Genomic DNA, 18,461 nt, shown 5'->3' with positions numbered 1-18,461 from the left:
TAACGTAAGGGTAAGAGAGATGTGTGGAAATAAAAAGAGCGTGGTTGAGAGAGCAGAAGAGGGTGTTTTGAAATGGTTTGGGCACATGGAGAGAATGAGTGAGGAAAGATTGACCAAGAGGATATATGTGTCGGAGGTGGAGGGAACGAGGAGAAGAGGGAGACCAAATTGGAGGTGGAAAGATGGAGTGAAAAAGATTTTGTGTGATCGGGGCCTGAACATGCAGGAGGGTGAAAGGAGGGCAAGGAATAGGGTGAATTGGAGCGATGTGGTATACAGGGGTTGACGTGCTGTCAGTGGAGTGAATCAAGGCATGTGAAGCGTCTGGGGTAAACCATGGAAAGCTGTGTAGGTATGTATTTTTGCGTGTGTGGACGTGTGTATGTACATGTGTATGGGGGGGGTTGGGCCATTTCTTTCGTCTGTTTCCTTGCGCTACCTCGCAAACGCGGGAGACAGCGACAAAGTATAAAAAAAAAAAAAAAAAATATATATATATATATATATATATATATATATATATATATATATATATATATATATATATATATATATATTATCCCTGGGGATAGGGGAGAAAGAATACTTCCCACGTATTCCCTGCGTGTCGTAGAAGGCGACTAAAAGGGGAGGGAGCGGGTGGCTGGAAATCCTCCCCTCTCGTTTTTTTTTTTAATTTTCCAAAAGAAGGAACAGAGGGGGCCAGGTGAGGATATTCCAAAAAAGGCCCAGTCCTCTGTTCTTAACGCTACCTAGCCAACGCGGGAAATGGCAAATAGTTTAAAAGAAAAAAGAATATATATATATATATATATATATATATATATATATATATATATATATATATTATCCCTGGGGATAGGGGAGAAAGAATACTTCCCACGTATTCCCTGCGGGTCATAGAAGGCGACTAAAAGGGGAGGGAGCGGGTGGCTGGAAATCCTCCCCTCTCGTTTTTTTTTAATTTTCCAAAAGAAGGAACAGAGAAGGGGGCCAGGTGAGGATTTTCCCTCTAAGGCCCAGTCCTCTGTTCTTAACGCTACCTCGCAAATGCGGGAAATGGCAAATCGTATGAAAAAAAAAAAATATATATATATATATATATATATATATATATATATATATATATATATATATATATATATATATATATATATATATGTATGTATATATATATATATATATATATATATATATATATATATATATATATATATATATATATATGTATATATATATATATATAAGAGAAAGGTGCAAGAGGTGAAAAAAAGGGCAAATGAGAGTTGGGGTGAGAGAGTATCATTAAATTTTAGGGAGAATAAAAAGATGTTCTGGAAGGAGGTAAATAAAGTGCGTAAGACAAGGGAGCAAATGGGAACTTCAGTGAAGGGCGCAAATGGGGAGGTGATAACAAGTAGTGGTGATGTGAGAAGGAGATGGAGTGAGTATTTTGAAGGTTTGTTGAATGTGTTTGATGATAGAGTGGCAGATATAGGATGTTTTGGTCGAGGTGGTGTGCAAAGTGAGAGGGTTAGGGAAAATGATTTGGTAAACAGAGAAGAGGTAGTGAAAGCTTTGCGGAAGATGAAAGCCAGCAAGGCAGCAGGTTTGGATGGTATTGCAGTGGAATTTATTAAAAAAGGGGGTGACTGTATTGTTGACTGGTTGGTAAGGTTATTTAATGTATGTATGACTCATGGTGAGGTGCCTGAGGATTGGCGGAATGCGTGCATAGTGCCATTGTACAAAGGCAAAGGGGATAAGAGTGAGTGCTCAAATTACAGAGGTATAAGTTTGTTGAGTATTCCTGGTAAATTATATGGGAGGGTATTGATTGAGAGGGTGAAGGCATGTACAGAGCATCAGATTGGGGAAGAGCAGTGTGGTTTCAGAAGTGGTAGAGGATGTGTGGATAAGGTGTTTGCTTTGAAGAATGTATGTGAGAAATACTTAGAAAAGCAAATGGATTTGTATGTAGCATTTATGGATCTGGAGAAGGCATATGATAGAGTTGATAGAGATGCTCTGTGGAAGGTATTAAGAATATATGGTGTGGGAGGCAAGTTGTTAGAAGCAGTGAAAAGTTTTTATCGAGGATGTAAGGCATGTGTACGTGTAGGAAGAGAGGAAAGTGATTGGTTCTCAGTGAATGTAGGTTTGCGGCAGGGGTGTGTGATGTCTCCATGGTTGTTTAATTTGTTTATGGATGGGGTTGTTAGGGAGGTGAATGCAAGAGTTTTGGAAAGAGGGGCAAGTATGAAGTCTGTTGGGGATGAGAGAGCTTGGGAAGTGAGTTAGTTGTTGTTCGCTGATGATACAGCACTGGTGGCTGATTCATGTGAGAAACTGCAGAAGCTGGTGACTGAGTTTGGTAAAGTGTGTGGAAGAAGAAAGTTAAGAGTAAATGTGAATAAGAGCAAGGTTATTAGGTACAGTAGGGTTGAGGGTCAAGTCAATTGGGAGGTGAGTTTGAATGGAGAAAAACTGGAGGAAGTGAAGTGTTTTAGATATCTGGAGGCGGATCTGGCAGCGGATGGAACCATGGAAGCGGAAGTGGATCATAGGGTGGGGGAGGGGGCGAAAATTCTGGGGGCCTTGAAGAATGTGTGGAAGTCGAGAACATTATCTCGGAAAGCAAAAATGGGTATGTTTGAAGGAATAGTGGTTCCAACAATGTTGTATGGTTGCGAGGCGTGGGCTATGGATAGAGTTGTGCGCAGGAGGATGGATGTGCTGGAAATGAGATGTTTGAGGACAATGTGTGGTGTGAGGTGGTTTGATCGAGTGAGTAACGTAAGGGTAAGAGAGATGTGTGGAAATAAAAAGAGCGTGGTTGAGAGAGCAGAAGAGGGTGTTTTGAAGTGGTTTGGGCACATGGAGAGGATGAGTGAGGAAAGATTGACCAAGAGGATATATGTGTCGGAGGTGGAGGGAGCAAGGAGAAGAGGGAGACCAAATTGGAGGTGGAAAGATGGAGTGAAAAAGATTTTGTGTGATCGGGGCCTGAACATGCAGGAGGGTGAAATGAGGGCAAGGAATAGAGTGAATTGGAGCGATGTGGTATACTGGGGTTGACGTGCTGTCGGTGGATTGAATCAAGGCATGTGAAGCGTCTAGGGTAAACCATGGAAAGCTGTGTAGGTATGTATATTTGCGTGTGTGGACGTATGTATATACATGTGTATGGGGGGGGGGTTGGGCCATTTCTTTCGTCTGTTTCCTTGCGCTACCTCGCAAATGCGGGAGACAGCGACAAAGTATAATAAATAAATAAAATAAGTTTGTTGAGTATTCCTGGTAAATTATATGGGAGGGTATTGATTGAGAGGGTGAAGGCATGTACAGAGCATCAGATTGGGGAAGAGCAGTGTGGTTTCAGAAGTGGTAGAGGATGTGTGGATCAGGTGTTTGCTTTGAAGAATGTATGTGAGAAATACTTAGAAAAGCAAATGGATTTGTATGTAGCATTTATGGATCTGGAGAAGGCATATGATAGAGTTGATAGAGATGCTCTGTGGAAGGTATTAAGAATATATGGTGTGGGAGGCAAGTTGTTAGAAGCAGTGAAAAGTTTTTATCGAGGATGTAAGGCATGTGCACGAGTAGGAAGAGAGGAAAGTGATTGGTTCTCAGTGAATGTAGGTTTGCGGCAGGGGTGTGTGATGTCTCCATGGTTGTTTAATTTGTTTATGGATGGGGTTGTTAGGGAGGTGAATGCAAGAGTTCTGGAAAGAGGGGCAAGTATGAAGTCTGTTGGGGATGAGAGAGCTTGGGAAGTGAGTCAGTTGTTGTTCGCTGATGATACAGCGCTGGTGGCTGATTCATGTGAGAAACTGCAGAAGCTGGTGACTGAGTTTGGTAAAGTGTGTGAAAGAAGAAAGTTAAGAGTAAATGTGAATAAGAGCAAGGTTATTAGGTACAGTAGGGTTGAGGGTCAAGTCAACTGGGAGGTGAGTTTGAATGGAGAAAAACTGGAGGAAATGAAGTGTTTTAGATATCTGGGAGTGGATCTGGCAGTGGATGGAACCATGGAAGCGGAAGTGGATCATAGGGTGGGGGAGGGGGCGAAAATTCTGGAGCCTTGAAAATGTGTGGAAGTCGAGAACATTATCTCGGAAAGCAAAAATGGGTATGTTTGAAGGAATAGTGGTTCCAACAATGTTGTATGGTTGCGAGGCGTGGGCTATGGATAGAGTTGTGCGCAGGAGGATGGATGTGCAGGAAATGAGATGTTTGAGGACAATGTGTGGTGTGAGGTGGTTTGATCGAGTAAGTAACGTAAGGGTAAGAGAGATGTGTGGAAATAAAAAGAGCGTGGTTGAGAGAGCAGAAGAGGGTGTTTTGAAATGGTTTGGGCACATGGAGAGAATGAGTGAGGAAAGATTGACCAAGAGGATATATGTGTCGGAGGTGGAGGGAACGAGGAGAAGAGGGAGACCAAATTGGAGGTGGAAAGATGGAGTGAAAAAGATTTTGTGTGATAGGGGCCTGAACATGCAGGAGGGTGAAAGGAGGGCAAGGAATAGAGTGAATTGGAGCGATGTGGTATACCGGGGTTGACGTGCTGTCAGTGGATTGAATCAAGGCATGTGAAGCGTCTGGGGTAAACCATGGAAAGCTGTGTAGGTATGTATATTTGCGTGTGTGGACGTATGTATATACATGTGTATGGGGGTGGGTTGGGCCATTTCTTTCGTCTGTTTCCTTGCGCTACCTCGCAAACGCGGGAGACAGCGAAAAAGGAAAAAAAAAAAAATATATATATATATATACATGCCTATACACATACATATACATATCAACATATACAGATACACACATGTACATATTCATAGTTTGCATTCATCTATTTCCAGTGCCTCCCAGTCCCACAGGAAACAGCATCAACATCCTCTGCATCAGTGAGGTAGTACTAGGAAACCAAATTTTAATGAGATAGTATTGATTAGGGCCTCAATTGCCTGTGCCTTCTCAGATGAAAAAATAAGAAGAAAAAATAACAAAATGTATATGAAAAATTGGTGTAAAAAGTCAATGGAACGGCATAAGAGTGAAAGCCTGTTGAAGTGATATCAACATATAGAACACATGGAAGAGGTGAGGATAATAAATATGATCTATAAGAATGGCTGAAGGTACAACAGGAAGAAGCACACTGAAATAGGATAGCATTGGATCTGGCAAATGAGGTGCTGAGTGGTATGAGTTTCATATGTGGGTGCCATAAAAATTCCTGTTACCTTAATGCAAGGAAGGTGTTTTGCATGCATGATAAGAGGCATACTTGGAAATAAGATATTACCCAATAACTTCAATCTTTATGCAAAATATATAATCATGAAGTGCTAAATCAGAACAGAAGAGTTTCAGAACTCATATAATCCAATAAACAAATTGATATGTATGACTTGTGGAGCTACATGCATGTAATCCATCTAAAAATGACAAAACAGCTACAGATTTAAGATAAAAAGAAAAAGAATAAACATGAGAAACAAAACTTGTTGTCATACTGACAATATTCCGCCAATACTTACTGTTGGAGAACAGTATCAAAGAACTGAAGTGTGTTTCTATTCTTACTCTCTCTACCAGCAGTTAGCTCAACCCAACCTTTCAGCACTATGCCTTCTTTATGCTCTGGATTCAGTTTCAGCATACGATCAATGTATTCCCGAGATTTGTCTACTTTCCCAGACAGAAGAAGAAACATCCCAGCATAATACAAAGGCTGCAAAAAGAACACACAAATATTAAAGATACTTTCGACAGCATAAATCTGTCGAATATCATTTCCTACATTCAAAACAGGGTAGTGCAAGCTGTATCTCATCCAGTATACTGGATACTGATTGTCTCCATTTGTTGAGGTACAGAAGACAGAAAACAATCAAACATTTAGTAAAGAATTTGCATATTGATCTGCTGTCAAGCTTGAAACCTAGTTACTGACTATTAGATCAATGAGGTATGAAATGCTGTGAGAAATATGAAAGAAAGCACTTCACTTATCCTAAGGGGAAAGCATATGTAAAAGGAATGAAAATGTGTACCTAAGGGGGAAAGCATATACAAAAAGTATAAAAACGGAAGGGAGTAGAAACAAAAGGAAAGGAAACAGCATAAGACAACAGCAGTCTTAATGGAAAGTGCGATGTGCATGCAGCTTCAGAAAGAATCAGAAATCCAAGAAAGAATACCACTCACACAGGGAAATACTACTCACATGTGAAATACATTTCATTATCAAAATAATTTCAAAACTTACAGAAGTACATGTGTACTTCCTGAATGGTTTCTAAAGGACCGCATAAGTGTATCTATCTATCTATATCTTTGACACCCATTCCTTTTGGGAACTCCCTCAAAGGGGTGGCCACAGCAAAAGCATCTCCATAAATGTTGAACTTCGGTGCACCTTCTTAACCTTTAGCACTTTACCTTTAACAGGCCACTGGCAGCAACTCTAGTACAGTGTTTTCAGAGGCTCCAATATTACTAATAACTACTTCTATCTAGTGATTCTACCTAATTTCCCTGACTAATATTCCAAACTACCACTTCTACCTAATGCTCCTACCTACTACTTCTAACTAACGTTCCTACCTACTACATCCATCCATAGCATCGATCATTTTCATAAAATCCAGAATTACTGCAAGGCGTTCATCACAAGAAAATCTAGAGTTGTGAAGAATGAGTTGTGTGAGTTAAATGTTGTCAAGTGTTATGTGTGACAAGGAGAGACTGTTTATCTGTAGACAGAATGCCAGCATTCCACATGTAGGTGAGGCAGAAGGAAAAGACAGCTATCTGGGTCAAAGGTGTGCAACTTGAAAACCAATGAAGTGCTTGCTCACTATGCAGCCATCACTAACCCTCTTAATACCCAGGCAAGTAGTAATGGCAACGTACCTCCCTGGTTGATGGCTGCCCACCAACAACTACTTACCATAGGCATATCATGAACAAGATGTTTCTCTAGGTACTATTTAGTAAAAACTCTTGCAGGGTAATATTACAAGAGTAAGCAACAAGTCATAGGTATCACTCTGTATTGTATTAAAAGTAAATATCTTGCGAGATGGAACAAGAAATTTCCTAAAAATTCACACACATGGGTAATAACTTGTGTGTGCTTCACAATCTTAGAAGAAAGTTTCCTACTGGTATAAAAGATAAAAATGAAACAATAAGTAACAAACTGGTTGGCTCATGTTACCACTAAGAACATCACCATGGAAAAAAAGGGCCAAAGTCACCTGTCATGTTCACAATGCTGCTCCTCTGAGTTTATCACATAATTTCAAACTTAACAATATCCTTTAAAGAGAGGCTATTTTCCAATTCCCTAACATTCACTACTTCCTTTAACTTATGCTTTCCATCTTTTCTTGCTTTTCCATCTACTTTCCATATCTGATAAAGTGACCCTCAAAATACAGATACACTTAATTTGTATCATTAGCTATCATTGCTTACACTTACCCAGTTGTTTCATGCATGTGATATTCAAACTGTCATCCCTGAAATTCTAAAAAATACTTTGTTCATTCCTGCTAAATCTTTAAAATTTGAACATGGAGATATATTGTCAAATTATGCAGTGTAAACATGATACTTTATACAATTACTGAAAGATACCATGACAGAAAATTTACCATTTCTGATGCCTTCTTCCTCTCTTCTTTAAGTTTTGAATCCAACTGTGCAACTGCTTCACGGTCTAAAACTTGGCAATGACGGTGAGCATAAATCAAAGCCAATAATGTACCAAGCATCACATCACGATCACTCTGGGAAACAGTAGAAAATCTCAATGTGAAAAAACTAATACTATTAGACTTTACAAACCAAAGACATATTCTTTATTCTGATGACTGCCATCAACAACTAAAAATAATACTTTGACCAAAGACATACTCAGATATCCCTTCATATAAAGAAATTATTTAAGGTTACCAATAAAAAACTCCCATATATTTGTTTGGTATATTCTGAGTTGTAACAATACAACAGGAGATCAGTAAACTGAGAAGTCACAATATTAACAAATTCAAAAAATCTGGTGCAAGCATACACCAGCAAAAGTTTGAAAGCTAGTATGTCTCAAGTTGATGAACTTAATTACAGATTTGTTTCACAAGTTCCTGCCATATGCTGGCTCTCTGAGTAGGCAATGCTTTATGGCAAAGTACCTATCATGGCTCTGGAAATTACCTTAAAGCTCATCCACCTGCCTCATCTCCTACTGGCCAAAGGTGGTGCAGAAAGACCAGACAAGGAAACCCATCTCAAAGCAAAGTACACTAGGGGTGATGCAAATCCAACACATATAGCTGTTCTGAAGTTACTATCATGTGATTGTATGCATGACTGTATAAAGCTTAAACTAAACTTAAACTTAAACTAATATTGTGCAAGCTTTGCACCATGTTATTGCTGGTAAAAGTGAAGAGGATGTATGAAGGAGGAGGATGCTGAAAGTGAAAGCAAATACAGTAAAGGTAAGACTCCAGTTTTTAAAAGGGATAGATTACAATGTAATATAATTCTGCATGAAGAGAAACTGTTAGTTGTAGATGAGTGTATTTGAGATAAAAGTTGGTACATGGAAAATGATAAAGGGAAGGCTAAAGCTGAAAGCAGTGTCATCAAAAGGAAAAATTGGAGGTGTAATGAAAGCTTTGACGAATGGAAAAAATTAAGCATGTAGTGCAAAGGAAGCTTGCATGAATGAGTTCATGTCCCAGCTCTGATGCATGTATGTGAAATCCAAATATATACAGGTTAGGAGTAGTAAAATATGATAGCAGTAAGAATGGATAACTTGCATAGTATACTTAGATATTCAAGAGAATAAAAGAATTATGTGAGAAGGATAAGTGGTGCAGAGAAATCATCAGACAAGCACATAGATGAAAGTAGAATGTATGGAAGATGACAGGCTGGTCTTGGAAGATATCTATTTTATTATACTTTGCTGCTGTCTCCCGCGTTAGCAAGGTAGTGCAAGGAAACAGACGAAAGAATGGCCCAACCCACTCACATACACATATATATACATACACGTCCACACACGCACATATACATACCTATACATCTCAACGTATACATATATATACACACACAGACATATACATATATGCACATGTACATAATTCATACTGTCTGCCCTTATTCAGTCCCGTTGCCATCCTGCCACACATGAAATGAAAACCCCCTCCCCCGCATGTGCGTGAGGCAGCGCTAGGAAAAGACAACAAAGGCCACATTCGTTCACACTCAGTCTCTAGCTGTCATGTATAATGCACTGAAACCACAGCTCCCTTTCCACATCCAGGCCCTACAAAACTTTCCATGGTTTACCCCAAATGCTTCACATGCCCTAGTTCAATCCACTGACATCTTGGAAGATATATAAGAGTATATTCATTGGCACAAGTAGAGAGGTTAATCAGAGAGGAAACAGACAGTTGCAATGATAAAACTGATTTGAGCTAGGGATATTTTGGATGGAGATGCCAGTGGAGTGACTGATATGATGCAACGGAAGCATTTTGTATGCTAAACAGTGGTTGTGTGAATAACGACTTAATCAACTTAGTGAAAAATGAAAAATATAAGAGGTACTTTCATGAAAGTGGAAGTCTATCAGCTCCATCAAAAGGTACAAATTGCACTAAAACATATTGATAAGGAAAAAGAGATGAGAAAAGTAAGTTAACTCATCATAAAACAAAAAAGGATATACCTGTAGAGGTTGAAGTTGCCTAATGGCCTCCTGTGTGCAGCCCTGTAGAAGGTGAGATACTGCAGAATAGAAACGGTAAATAGGATCATTACCAAATTTCTTGGAAGCTGCAACACACGTATCCTGCATTGCTTGATAATACTGCTCCCTTCCATAATAGTGGATCTTGCCCTGAAAAATATCAAGTATAACATATACAAATGGTATCTGACAGTTCACTCTGATGTCCACTTACACTATTCATTTCACCATATTTCAAGAGTCCTTCCACAAAACAATATATTGTATGAGACACTCAAGGAAGCAAAAGATAATTAAAATGTTAAGATAAACAATAATGATCAAGTGAAAGATTTCTCAAAACTGAAATTTCAGCTTCAAAACAAATAGACTCTAGTATGCAAAGGACAATTCGTACATTATGAAAAACCTGATTAATCAAAAGTACAGTCTTACAACTCTAAAATTTAGGAAACAAAATACATATCAATTTCATTAATTCAAATCTAACTACAGCTGTACATATAAGGAAGTTTGTAAAACATGACAGATTTTTCTCAAGTGGACTTACAACTGTCAGCATACCAATGGATTTTCGTTATCATTATTTTCTTCACATGATAATTCTATTATGATAGTGATATTTTGGGTAAATCTCAGGTGCTGGGGTAAGTTGAGAGGATTTCCTATGTTCTGCTGAGTTACCTTGAATTTCATTATCAAAGTCAAAATATATCAATATCTGGTGCATGACATCACATGGTCAAGTACGTGACAGAATCCAATCATGACTACATCAACATAAACGATGCTCAATAACTGGTTGCATATGGCAACCATAAAAATCACACACTTTTCATAAAATATCAAAACTGCAATCATTACAAGCTGCTAGGAAAGGTTAGGCGAAGTTTCTATTAGTTAACCTCACCATTTCCCTGATATTCATAACCATCACCACAAATGTTTTATTCAACATAACAAAACACCATAAACAGTCCAAATCATACTCTGCACTTCTTGATCTGTTCTCTAAACTCTATACTACTATTGCAGGCAAAATAATAAGGTAGCAGTGACCTCATTCTCACACCCATAGGAGTGCAACAGAAGGGGGTAGGCACTGCCCAACTCAAACAGGGTAAAAGTAGTTTTTTAAGCACAGACAAACACTTGGTGTTTTTCAGACAATTTGGGAGCACTGCTGCCTCTGGGAAACACTGCGCTGGAGTTGTCCTCTGTCAGTACCCTATTGAAGACGAGGCACAACATTTAACAAGTGGCACTAGAGTCTACCATTATGCCAACGAGTAAAAGGGATAAGCAATTAAGGGTGATGGCGCTGAACATAAATGGGATGACCGGTGACACACACAGCTGATTGCCCAAAAAGGCCATCTCATTAATCATTTATATTCATTTATCATAGTCGCTGTCTCCTGCATTAGCGAGGTAGCACAAGGAAACAGACGAAAGCATGGCCCAACCCCCCACATACACTTGTATATACATACATCCACACACGCAAAATATACATACCTACACAGCTTTCCATGGTTTACCCCAAATGCTTCACATGCCCTAGTTCAATCCACTGACATCTTGGAAGATATATAAGAGTATATTCATTGGCACAAGTAGAGAGGTTAATCAGAGAGGAAACAGACAGTTGCAATGATAAAACTGATTTGAGCTAGGGATATTTTGGATGGAGATGCCAGTGGAGTGACTGATATGATGCAACGGAAGCATTTTGTATGCTAAACAGTGGTTGTGTGAATAACGACTTAATCAACTTAGTGAAAAATGAAAAATATAAGAGGTACTTTCATGAAAGTGGAAGTCTATCAGCTCCATCAAAAGGTACAAATTGCACTAAAACATATTGATAAGGAAAAAGAGATGAGAAAAGTAAGTTAACTCATCATAAAACAAAAAAGGATATACCTGTAGAGGTTGAAGTTGCCTAATGGCCTCCTGTGTGCAGCCCTGTAGAAGGTGAGATACTGCAGAATAGAAACGGTAAATAGGATCATTACCAAATTTCTTGGAAGCTGCAAACACACGTATCCTGCATTGCTTGATAATACTGCTCCCTTCCATAATAGTGGATCTTGCCCTGAAAAATATCAAGTATAACATATACAAATGGTATCTGACAGTTCACTCTGATGTCCACTTACACTATTCATTTCACCATATTTCAAGAGTCCTTCCACAAAACAATATATTGTATGAGACACTCAAGGAAGCAAAAGATAATTAAAATGTTAAGATAAACAATAATGATCAAGTGAAAGATTTCTCAAAACTGAAATTTCAGCTTCAAAACAAATAGACTCTAGTATGCAAAGGACAATTCGTACATTATGAAAAACCTGATTAATCAAAAGTACAGTCTTACAACTCTAAAATTTAGGAAACAAAATACATATCAATTTCATTAATTCAAATCTAACTACAGCTGTACATATAAGGAAGTTTGTAAAACATGACAGATTTTTCTCAAGTGGACTTACAACTGTCAGCATACCAATGGATTTTCGTTATCATTATTTTCTTCACATGATAATTCTATTATGATAGTGATATTTTGGGTAAATCTCAGGTGCTGGGGTAAGTTGAGAGGATTCCTATGTTTCTGCTGAGTTACCTTGAATTTCATTATCAAAGTCAAAATATATCAATATCTGGTGCATGACATCACATGGTCAAGTACGTGACAGAATCCAATCATGACTACATCAACATAAACGATGCTCAATAACTGGTTGCATATGGCAACCATAAAAATCACACACTTTTCATAAAATATCAAAACTGCAATCATTACAAGCTGCTAGGAAAGGTTAGGCGAAGTTTCTATTAGTTAACCTCACCATTTCCCTGATATTCATAACCATCACCACAAATGTTTTATTCAACATAACAAAACACCATAAACAGTCCAAATCATACTCTGCACTTCTTGATCTGTTCTCTAAACTCTATACTACTATTGCAGGCAAAATAATAAGGTAGCAGTGACCTCATTCTCACACCCATGGAGTGCAACAGAAGGGGGTAGGCACTGCCCAACTCAAACAGGGTAAAAGTAGTTTTTTAAGCACAGACAAACACTTGGTGTTTTTCAGACAATTTGGGAGCACTGCTGCCTCTGGGAAACACTGCGCTGGAGTTGTCCTCTGTCAGTACCCTATTGAAGACGAGCACAACATTTAACAAGTGGCACTAGAGTCTACAATTTATGCAACGAGTAAAAGGGATAAGCAATTAAGGGTGATGGCGCTGAACATAAATGGGATGACCGGTGACACACACAGCTGATTGCCCAAAAGGCCATCTCATTAATCATTTATATTCATTTATCATAGTCGCTGTCTCCTGCATTAGCGAGGTAGCACAAGGAAACAGACGAAAGAATGGCCCAACCCACTCACATACACATATATATACATACACGTCACACACGCACATATACATACCTATACATCTCAACGTATACATATATATACATCACGTCACACACGCACATATACATACCTATACATCTCAACGTATACATATATATACATACACAGACATATACAAAGATACACATGTACATATTCAAACTTGCTGCATTCATCAATTCCCGTCACCACCCTGCCACACATGAAATGGCACCCCCTCCCGCCACATGTGCGCGAGGTAGCTCTAGGAAAAGACAACAAAGGCCACATTTGTTCACACTCATTCTCTAGCTGTCATGTGTAATGCACTGAAACCACAGCTCCCTTTCCACATCCAGGCCCTACAAAACTTTCCATGGTTTACCCCAAATGCTTCACATGCCCTAGTTCAATCCACTGACATCTTGGAAGATATATAAGAGTATATTCATTGGCACAAGTAGAGAGGTTAATCAGAGAGGAAACAGACAGTTGCAATGATAAAACTGATTTGAGCTAGGGATATTTTGGATGGAGATGCCAGTGGAGTGACTGATATGATGCAACGGAAGCATTTTGTATGCTAAACAGTGGTTGTGTGAATAACGACTTAATCACTTAGTGAAAAATGAAAAATATAAGAGGTACTTTCATGAAAGTGGAAGTCTATCAGCTCCATCAAAAGGTACAAATTGCACTAAAACATATTGATAAGGAAAAAGAGATGAGAAAAGTAAGTTAACTCATCATAAAACAAAAAAGGATATACCTGTAGAGGTTGAAGTTGCCTAATGGCCTCCTGTGTGCAGCCCTGTAGAAGGTGAGATACTGCAGAATAGAAACGGTAAATAGGATCATTACCAAATTTCTTGGAAGCTGCAAACACACGTATCCTGCATTGCTTGATAATACTGCTCCCTTCCATAATAGTGGATCTTGCCCTGAAAAATATCAAGTATAACATATACAAATGGTATCTGACAGTTCACTCTGATGTCCACTTACACTATTCATTTCACCATATTTCAAGAGTCCTTCCACAAAACAATATATTGTATGAGACACTCAAGGAAGCAAAAGATAATTAAAATGTTAAGATAAACAATAATGATCAAGTGAAAGATTTCTCAAAACTGAAATTTCAGCTTCAAAACAAATAGACTCTAGTATGCAAAGGACAATTCGTACATTATGAAAAACCTGATTAATCAAAAGTACAGTCTTACAACTCTAAAATTTAGGAAACAAAATACATATCAATTTCATTAATTCAAATCTAACTACAGCTGTACATATAAGGAAGTTTGTAAAACATGACAGATTTTTCTCAAGTGGACTTACAACTGTCAGCATACCAATGGATTTTCGTTATCATTATTTTCTTCACATGATAATTCTATTATGATAGTGATATTTTGGGTAAATCTCAGGTGCTGGGGTAAGTTGAGAGGATTCCTATGTTTCTGCTGAGTTACCTTGAATTTCATTATCAAAGTCAAAATATATCAATATCTGGTGCATGACATCACATGGTCAAGTACGTGACAGAATCCAATCATGACTACATCAACATAAACGATGCTCAATAACTGGTTGCATATGGCAACCATAAAAATCACACACTTTTCATAAAATATCAAAACTGCAATCATTACAAGCTGCTAGGAAAGGTTAGGCGAAGTTTCTATTAGTTAACCTCACCATTTCCCTGATATTCATAACCATCACCACAAATGTTTTATTCAACATAACAAAACACCATAAACAGTCCAAATCATACTCTGCACTTCTTGATCTGTTCTCTAAACTCTATACTACTATTGCAGGCAAAATAATAAGGTAGCAGTGACCTCATTCTCACACCCATGGAGTGCAACAGAAGGGGGTAGGCACTGCCCAACTCAAACAGGGTAAAAGTAGTTTTTTAAGCACAGACAAACACTTGGTGTTTTTCAGACAATTTGGGAGCACTGCTGCCTCTGGGAAACACTGCGCTGGAGTTGTCCTCTGTCAGTACCCTATTGAAGACGAGCACAACATTTAACAAGTGGCACTAGAGTCTACCATTAAGCCAACGAGTAAAAGGGATAAGCAATTAAGGGTGATGGCGCTGAACATAAATGGGATGACCGGTGACACACACAGCTGATTGCCCAAAAGGCCATCTCATTAATCATTTATATTCATTTATCATAGTCGCTGTCTCCTGCATTAGCGAGGTAGCACAAGGAAACAGACGAAAGAATGGCCCAACCCACTCACATACACATATATATACATACACGTCACACACGCACATATACATACCTATACATCTCAACGTATACATATATATACACACACAGACATATACATATATGCACATGTACATAATCTACTGTCTGCCCTTATTCAGTCCCGTTGCCATCCTGCCACACATGAAATGAAAACCCCCTCCCCCGCATGTGCGTGAGGCAGCGCTAGGAAAAGACAACAAAGGCCACATTTGTTTCACACTCATTCTCTAGCTGTCATGTATAATGCACTGAAACCACAGCTCCCTTTCCACATCCAGGCCCTACAAAACTTTCCATGGTTTACCCCAAATGCTTCACATGCCCTAGTTCAATCCACTGACATCTTGGAAGATATATAAGAGTATATTCATTGGCACAAGTAGAGAGGTTAATCAGAGAGGAAACAGACAGTTGCAATGATAAAACTGATTTGAGCTAGGGATATTTTGGATGGAGATGCCAGTGGAGTGACTGATATGATGCAACGGAAGCATTTTGTATGCTAAACAGTGGTTGTGTGAATAACGACTTAATCACTTAGTGAAAAATGAAAAATATAAGAGGTACTTTCATGAAAGTGGAAGTCTATCAGCTCCATCAAAAGGTACAAATTGCACTAAAACATATTGATAGGAAAAAAAAAAAAAAAAAAAAAAAAAAAAAAAAAAAAAAAAAAAAAAAAAAAAAAAAAAAAAAAAAAATAAAAAACTGAGGTCTGGGTATGATTGTGGCTGAGTTGTATAGTCTACACCAGAGTGAACAATGGTCTGAACTGCTTTCTATATAATATCCTGAGGTGTAACTACCCAGGGGCGCCGGTAGCTATTTAGACACTGTTGGGTTCGTCTTATATAACTACAATCATTAGTACACCCTACATTCGTCGAATACCTCTTATGTAGAACTACGATTAGCTAACCTTGAATAATGCATCTGCTTCAGCCATAGTGATTTCAAATGTCAATTATTATATTTCCTAAGTAAATTCCCGAAACGTCACAATCAGCTGTCTTTGTATCCCTCGCTTGTTTATTTTCTTCAGGAATTTGAACTGTTTCGTTGGTTCTGTATTGATATTACACGTCATATAGTATATTCATTTATTCATAATTTCCTTGGCATTAATTTCTTTAAAAGTACTGTTCTTACGTAGAACCTTTCCAAAGCATCCTAAAGTTCAAGTCTGCGTTACTTCCAGTTACAGGGAAAACTAGACTCCTTGAGAGTGTTCTTTGACGAGACTATACACATACTGATAAAATCTAACCAAAGATGACTTTTCACTTGCGGTTTAACCTCAAACATACCGCATACAAGATGAGTATGAGGTTCACATAAACGTTGCCATTGACAGAGACAAAATGAAGTTAGGCAACGGCCAATAATTTGGTTGCAAAATCGTTCAAAGGTAAACGTGTTTGTCTGATAGTTTTCATTGTAACCAAAGGAAAGCAAGATGCCTCTACTTTTTGCTCTATCCTGTCAATGGCTCAATATATACGGGAGACTCGGTGGACATGTAAATACTGTATTACATATTTCTATCTGTAAAAGGAATGCAAGACATTCAAACGAAGGAAAATGTGAATTAAAACATCTTTTAAGACTGGATAATATTTACTAAGGCTAGACACTTGGAGTGCAAATAACGAGACTAATTCCATCTGCTATGCCATCCGAGAAAATGTCCATGTTTCTCTACTATACGTTTCAGTCATTCTGAGTTGAAAGCTAATACGAATTTCTTTACCACGAGATCATACAATAGAAACGATAACTATTATCCAAGTCATCGCCACATTTACCCAAAACCTGCATTACTTTCTTTTCCACCGACCATACTTTTTTGTTTCGTGTCGGGAGAAAACCATGTTCTCCCTACATCATACATTTTGTCCTCCACCAACACTAATCCCTGTAAGACAACTGTATATGTTATACATGACAGCACACCGCTGCACTGAGGAGTACTGTTGGTAAACGGGGATTTGGGTTGGAACATTTCTTGTCACTATATTCTTTCCCTTCCCACCATTTTCTTGCAAAAGGCATTGGATGGAGGTGCTAGTTGATTAAGGTGGCAGAAAATCCAGTATTTGAAAAAAGGGAAGAGAATGGGTAGTTAGGAATGGTCTCAATGGCGGTCGTCCATGATCTGACGTAACCAAGTTTTTCATTACCATGGCTGCTACATGGAAGGTTAAGCTGATGGTGACATCGTGGGGCCAGATCTGGTGTTGCCAGAACCGGACAAGAGCAGCAATGAAGTGTGTAGATGAGGAGGGGTGATGCATAATAGGTAGTAGTTGGTAGGCAGCCAACGACCAGGGAGGTATAATACTAATACTACGTACATGGTTATCAGTCGGGGTAATGACATCTGCCTCATGAATCAGGACTTGAAGTGCTTGTCAAGTTGCACACCTCTCACCCAGGTAGCTGTCTATTCTCTCTGCCTCACTGACATGTGTACTGGTATGGTGTCCACAGACATAGTCTCTCATTATGACATGTAACACTTAACAACACAACTCATGCAGCTCATTCTTCGTAACTAGATTTTTTTCAGTGAGCACTATGCGATAGCCATGCATTTTTAGCAAAAATGTAGGAGCTGTAGATAGGAACAGTGGGTACTAAGATTTAGTTAGTAACAAAGTAGTAGTAGTAGTAGTAGGTAGGAGCATTAGTAGTCATTAGGAATATTAGGAAGGAGCCTTTTCAAACACTGCGCTAGACTTCCCCTCTGCCAGCGGCCTGTTAAGGGTGAGGAACCAGACTAAAAAGCAGCACTGCAGTTGCTGTTATGGAGGCAATGTTGCCGGGGCCACCAATTGGAACAGGCGTCAGATATATAGATAGATAGAGGAGATGCATCTGCCAGGTCTGTGGGTGCCTCAGAATGCAGCCTTATAGGGTGATCCCACTTTTTTCTTGAGAAGCCATTGGTAGGTACAGGGGTACCTAGAGTTCTTGTTGATGAGAGCAGCACAGCTT

At 38.7% G+C, this 18,461-nt stretch overlaps 1 protein-coding gene across 1 annotated transcript in view; it reads right to left on the bottom strand.

The window, feature by feature from the left end:
- LOC139765067 (tetratricopeptide repeat protein 21B-like) overlaps positions 1-16,489 on the bottom strand; it is a 171,045-nt gene extending 154,556 nt beyond the window's left edge. Inside the window, exons 1-4 of the mRNA XM_071692184.1 lie at positions 16,384-16,489; positions 9,758-9,928; positions 7,665-7,799; positions 5,541-5,734 (exon numbers count right to left, since the gene is read on the bottom strand). Coding sequence (XP_071548285.1) covers positions 5,541-5,734; positions 7,665-7,799; positions 9,758-9,928; positions 16,384-16,410 — 527 coding nt within the window. The 5' untranslated portion in view covers positions 16,411-16,489. The remainder of the gene's footprint in view (positions 1-5,540; positions 5,735-7,664; positions 7,800-9,757; positions 9,929-16,383) is intronic.
- Between the last annotated feature and the right edge of the window lie 1,972 nt (positions 16,490-18,461).

The sequence above is a fragment of the Panulirus ornatus genome, chromosome 52 (genome assembly GCF_036320965.1).
Source record: "Panulirus ornatus isolate Po-2019 chromosome 52, ASM3632096v1, whole genome shotgun sequence".
NCBI classification, from domain to species: Eukaryota; Metazoa; Arthropoda; class Malacostraca; order Decapoda; family Palinuridae; genus Panulirus; species Panulirus ornatus.
This window is presented reverse-complemented; position numbering and strand designations above follow the sequence as displayed.